The 5,000-nt window shown below is 47.3% G+C and overlaps 1 protein-coding gene across 1 annotated transcript in view; it reads left to right on the top strand.

The window, feature by feature from the left end:
* The window catches only part of LOC310803540 (mitogen-activated protein kinase kinase kinase 12-like), a gene marked incomplete at both ends in the record, with an annotated part of 15,449 nt that overhangs the window by 3,170 nt on the left and 7,279 nt on the right, over nt 1-5,000 (top strand). The window contains 4 exons of the mRNA XM_083668361.1: nt 874-1,057; nt 1,551-1,742; nt 2,380-2,538; nt 4,945-5,000. The exon at nt 4,945-5,000 is cut by the window's right edge and continues 103 nt beyond it. Of these exons, the coding sequence (XP_083524487.1) occupies nt 874-1,057; nt 1,551-1,742; nt 2,380-2,538; nt 4,945-5,000 (591 nt within the window). The remainder of the gene's footprint in view (nt 1-873; nt 1,058-1,550; nt 1,743-2,379; nt 2,539-4,944) is intronic.

Below are 5,000 nucleotides of genomic sequence, written 5' to 3'. Positions count from 1 at the left end.
CTCCCTAGCCCCTGCTCTCTCTGCCCCCCCCCCCCCCTCCCTAGCCCCTGCTCTCTCTGCCCCCCCCCTCCCTAGCCCCTGCTCTCTCTGCCCCCCCCTCCCTAGCCCCTGCTCTCTCTGCCCCCCCCCCCCTCCCTAGCCCCTGCTCTCTCTGCCCCCCTCCTCAGCCTATGAGTCTTGTTACACAGCTTTTCCACAATAGCACTAAGCAGGATTTAGGGCTGAAAGCGTATTACCCACAGCCGATTACAGTTTTCTGTCTGTCTGGGGGTTGAGGTGGGGTAAAGTACATTTGAAGTATATTCCAAAATATACTTCAAATATGCAGAATATACAGTCGCCAGGGCTGAACAGGGTTTGCTTGGTTTGTTCGTTTCTGAATCCACAGCTTAACCTGTCTGCCACATAGGCTTATTTTTAAACACTCGTAGACAAACCCTCAGTTTCACTCCCATATCTATGATGTGTCTTATAGAAACTAGAAAAATAGATAGAACTTTTCTTTTTTTTTTCAGGGGGAACATCAGGTGTGGCAATCGGTAAGAGTAATACACATTAAATGCATAACAGCTCAAAAGATACAATACATTACAAATACAGATGCAGTTTACATGGCTAATACTAAGTACAATGTTGATCTGTGCTCATTTAAAAGTCGTATAAATGTTGCCACAAAACTGTTCAAATCCTGAGCATTTCTGTCCGATCATATCCCTAATCATGTCCTTCACCTCTCTTTCTCTCCCCCTCTTCTCTGCCTCTCCTTCTCTCTCTCCCTCTCTTCTCTACCTCCCTCTCTCTCCCCTTCTCTTCTGTACCACTCTCTCTCTCTCTCTCTCTCTCTCCCCACTCTTCTCTACCTCCCACTCTCAGAGCTGTGGGAGATTCCGTTTGAGGAGATCTCGGACCTGCAGTGGGTGGGCAGCGGGGCGCAGGGCGCCGTCTTCCTGGGAAAGTACCACGGCGAGGACGTGGCCGTGAAGAAGGTTCGCGACATCAAGGAGACGGACATCAAACACCTGCGGAAGCTCAAACACCCCAACATCATCACCTTCAAGTGAGCACCACCTTCAGCCCGCCCGCCGACGGACAGAAGCTATGATTTATCGTGTGTGGTTGTGGCCAATGGAATGCTTGAGCTCTGGGAATGATTAAGCTTGTGTTTGTAATGGTACATCTCATTGATAATTGATCATCTATAACCGTGGTGCCAGCCAGCCAGCCTCCTCTGATAAGATGGTATTGTACATTGAAGGTCTACTGTTTGAAGTAGTGGATACATTATAAAGAGGTTGTATAAAATAAAATAAACTGTTGTTTCCTTCCCTTTCTCTTGCACTGTGACTGCTTCTAGAACTTACCGTTATAGAATGTCTTACTTGCGATGATTGTGATGTAACGTTGTTTCACCTACTTTAGACCAATGTACCTATTGGAAGTCTCTCTGGACGAGAGCGTCTGCTAAATGACTGCAATGTAAATGTTCGAAGTGAGCTTTTTTTTATTTTTTTTTCCTTTCATTCATCCTCTGTTGCGTCTCGTCTCTTCAGGGGTATCTGCACCCAGGCACCCTGCTACTGTATTCTGATGGAGTACTGTGCCCAGGGCCAGCTGTACGAGGTCCTCAGGGCCGGCCGGAAGATCACCCCCTCCCTGCTCATCGACTGGGCCATGGGGATCGCCGGGGGCATGAACTACCTGCACCTCCACAAGATCATCCACAGAGACCTCAAGTCACCCAAGTGAGTTTTATGGACGGCTACATGTTTTGTTATTGAAGGGGTCGCAGTGGTCACTAATGAAGGATCAGCCGGTGGATCTTCAGAGTACAAGATGATGCTTCTATTGACAAAACAGGCACAAAAGCAGTAGACAAGAGAGCTGCATATGACTTCACACTCACAGACAAAGAGGCTTTGTTCTATTATCAAAAGTTAACTACATTGTTAAACAGAGAAATAGTATTCAAATGCATTAGTCAGAATCACCAAAGCTCCGCTTCTATATTCTAGGCCTTTATTTACTTTCAATGGCTGCCTGGGCACCAAACTCTTAAGTTGACCTATGACCTCTTCTGCCCAATCCTTCACTATGGTCTAAAGGTAGGGCAGATAGTCAATAAACAATAAACAGGTCTATTATAGTGTATTCTGTTGTATTCTATTCTCTTCTCTTCTATTATCTTCTCTTCTCTTCTCTTCTCTTCTCTTCACTCCTCCTCTCCTCTCCTCTCCTCTCCTCTCCCCTCCTCCTCCGCCCCCCTCTCCTCCTCCGCCCTCCTCTCCTCCACTCCCCCTCCCCTCTCTCCTCTCCTCTCCTCTTCTCTTCTATAGTAACTGTGTGTAACTAACATGTCCCTGTGTGTCCTGCTCCTCCCAGCATGCTGATCACCTATGACGACGCAGTGAAGATCTCTGATTTCGGCACCTCCAAGGAGCTGAGTGACAAGAGCACCAAGATGTCCTTCGCCGGTACGGTGGCCTGGATGGCTCCTGAGGTCATTCGAAATGAACCCGTCTCAGAGAAAGTGGATATTTGGTAAGAGCCAGCAGCACCCTGTCAACTTTTTATGTCATTTTGTCTAATGATTGGTGTAATCTCTCTCCATATCAACATATGATATCCCTTTAGCTGTACTGTAATGTATACAGTATCTCATTATGAGGAAATCTATACCGTGTTAGATGGGTCGCCCTGAACTTAGCCCTATATCTCTTGTTCTCTCTCTCTCTCTCTCTCTCTCTCTCTCTCTCTCTCTCTCTCTCTCCCTCTCTCCCTCTCTCCCTCTCTCTCCCTCTCTCCCTCTCTCTCTCTTCCTCCCTCCCTCCCTCCATCTCTCCCTTCTGGGAGGAATGCTGGCTAATTTAATAATTGATTTGCCAGATGCTCTGGAGAGGCTGAAATAACCCCCTCTAAAAACCTGCGGTTTTGGCTCGGTGCCAGCAGTGCATTTGTAGAGATGAGGAAGAGAGATGATAAAAAAGATTACGATGTACGAAAAACAAGGAGTGTACAGAACATAACGTATTTATGTAAATTATCCCTTCCCTAAACCCTATTGCTGAAGGGGAGAGAGAGAGAGAGAGAGAGAGAGAGAGAGAGAGAGAGAGATGGGGTAGAAACCTAATGTGTGCCTACTTGGTACTAACATGCTCTGACAGTGGGACCAGAGACCAGGGCAGAGCCCAGAACAGAACACTGGGTAAAGTATGTCAAAAGAATAGGGACTCACTGTCCTATAATGTTATTAAAAAAAACCTATCAGTTTCATCAGTTTCAGGATGGTGTTTCATCAGTTTCAGGATGGTGTTGATATTGTAGCTGTTTATACCCGCAGCTTGCGTGGTAAATAGCTTGTACGGTAAATCTCCCATGCGATACGATGAGCAACATCCTCCGATTTCTACCTCCACAAGCTTCCACTGATAAAACAACTTAATACAGCAGAAAGCTCTGCTTATCCTTGCCATCCTGACTTAGAGAGTGATTGTTGCAGTGACGCAGGCAGGCAGAGTCCTGGCTCTGTCCTCATACCCTGTGCCAGGTCTCCCCACTCTGCACCAGGAACTGTCCCCCTCCAGATTAAAAATTGAAGGACAGAATGAGCTGAGAAGGCAGAAGTGAGAGCAGAACATTCTCTCTCTCTCTCTCTCTCTCTGTCTCTCTCTCTCTCTCTCTCTCTCTCTCTCTTACAAGCACATACACACAGACACACACACACATGCACAAACACACACAAACACGAACGCATGAACACACACACACGCATGCACACACGTACACACACACACACACACACACACACACACACACACACTCACACAATAGCAGCCCCATAGTAGTACATCCAGCGTAAGAAGATATTTTGCACACTGCTAAAGCAATCCATAACATGCATTCATCCTAGAACATCAGTGAGGATTGTGTTCATATACGTACATTCACATCAATAATAAACAAGGCCAACAGAGACTCTAAAAATATGCTCGTAAACACATCATCAGACACCCTCCCACACGATGCGATTGGTGCTCACATGGGTCTCCATGGTGATCCAAGGTGCCATTAAGAACAACATCCACTCCTTAGTAACCCCCCGATGGGCGTTCCTCTTTGGTCCCCCAGCCGTTACCCGATGGTGGGGTGTGTGTGTGTGTGTGTGTGTGTGTGTGTGTGTGTGTGTGTGTGTGTGTGTGTGTGTGTGTGTGTGTGTGTGTGAGTGTGTGTGTGTGAGTGTGTGTGTGTGTGTGAGTGTGTGTGTGTGTGTGGGGAGGGGGGGTGGGGGGGGGGGGGGGGGGGGGCTATGGCGCCAGTCAGTCTAAGCAGACTTGTACCCGGGGGAACACTAACTAACACTACCACTGTCTGACATGTACCCACCAGCCCCCATGCCTCTCATACTGTATGTCCATTCATAGAGAGGGGAACAGACACACTGGTAAAAGCACTTAAACTCAAAAGGGGACAGCAGCACCAGCAGTTACACCAAAGAAAAGAGGGGATATAAAAGGGGATATAAAAGAGGGGATATAAAAGAGGGGATTGATCGTGTTATCGGTGTCACTGTAAACCAGATACTGGATATCATTCAATACAATGGATTAAAAACATATCACATCATACATTTAATTTATCTGTGTGTTTGTGTGTAATGTTTGTGTGTGTGTATGCGTGCATGCGTGCGTGCGTGCGTGCGTGCATTTGTGTGTGTGTGTGTGCGTGCTTATTTTCACTGGGGTTAAGGATTTAACAACAGAGTGTGTATGTGTGTGTGTGTGTGTGTGTGTGTGTGTGTGTGTGAGAGTGAATATGTATGTATGTGCAGCATGTGTGTGTGCGTGCATGCGCACGCGGGTGTGTGTGTGTGTGTGTGTGTGTGTGTGTGTGTGTGTGTGTGTGTGTTCCTTAGGTAACCTTCCTCTCCTCTTTCCTGTCTCTCTGCAGGTCGTTTGGGGTGGTCCTGTGGGAGATGCTGACAGGAGAGGTGCCGTACAAAGACG

The sequence above is a fragment of the Argentina silus genome (genome assembly GCF_951799395.1).
Source record: "Argentina silus genome assembly, chromosome: 4".
Taxonomy (NCBI): domain Eukaryota; kingdom Metazoa; phylum Chordata; class Actinopteri; order Argentiniformes; family Argentinidae; genus Argentina; species Argentina silus.
The sequence above is the reverse complement of the archived record's forward strand: the minus strand, read 5'-3'. Positions and strand labels throughout refer to the sequence as shown.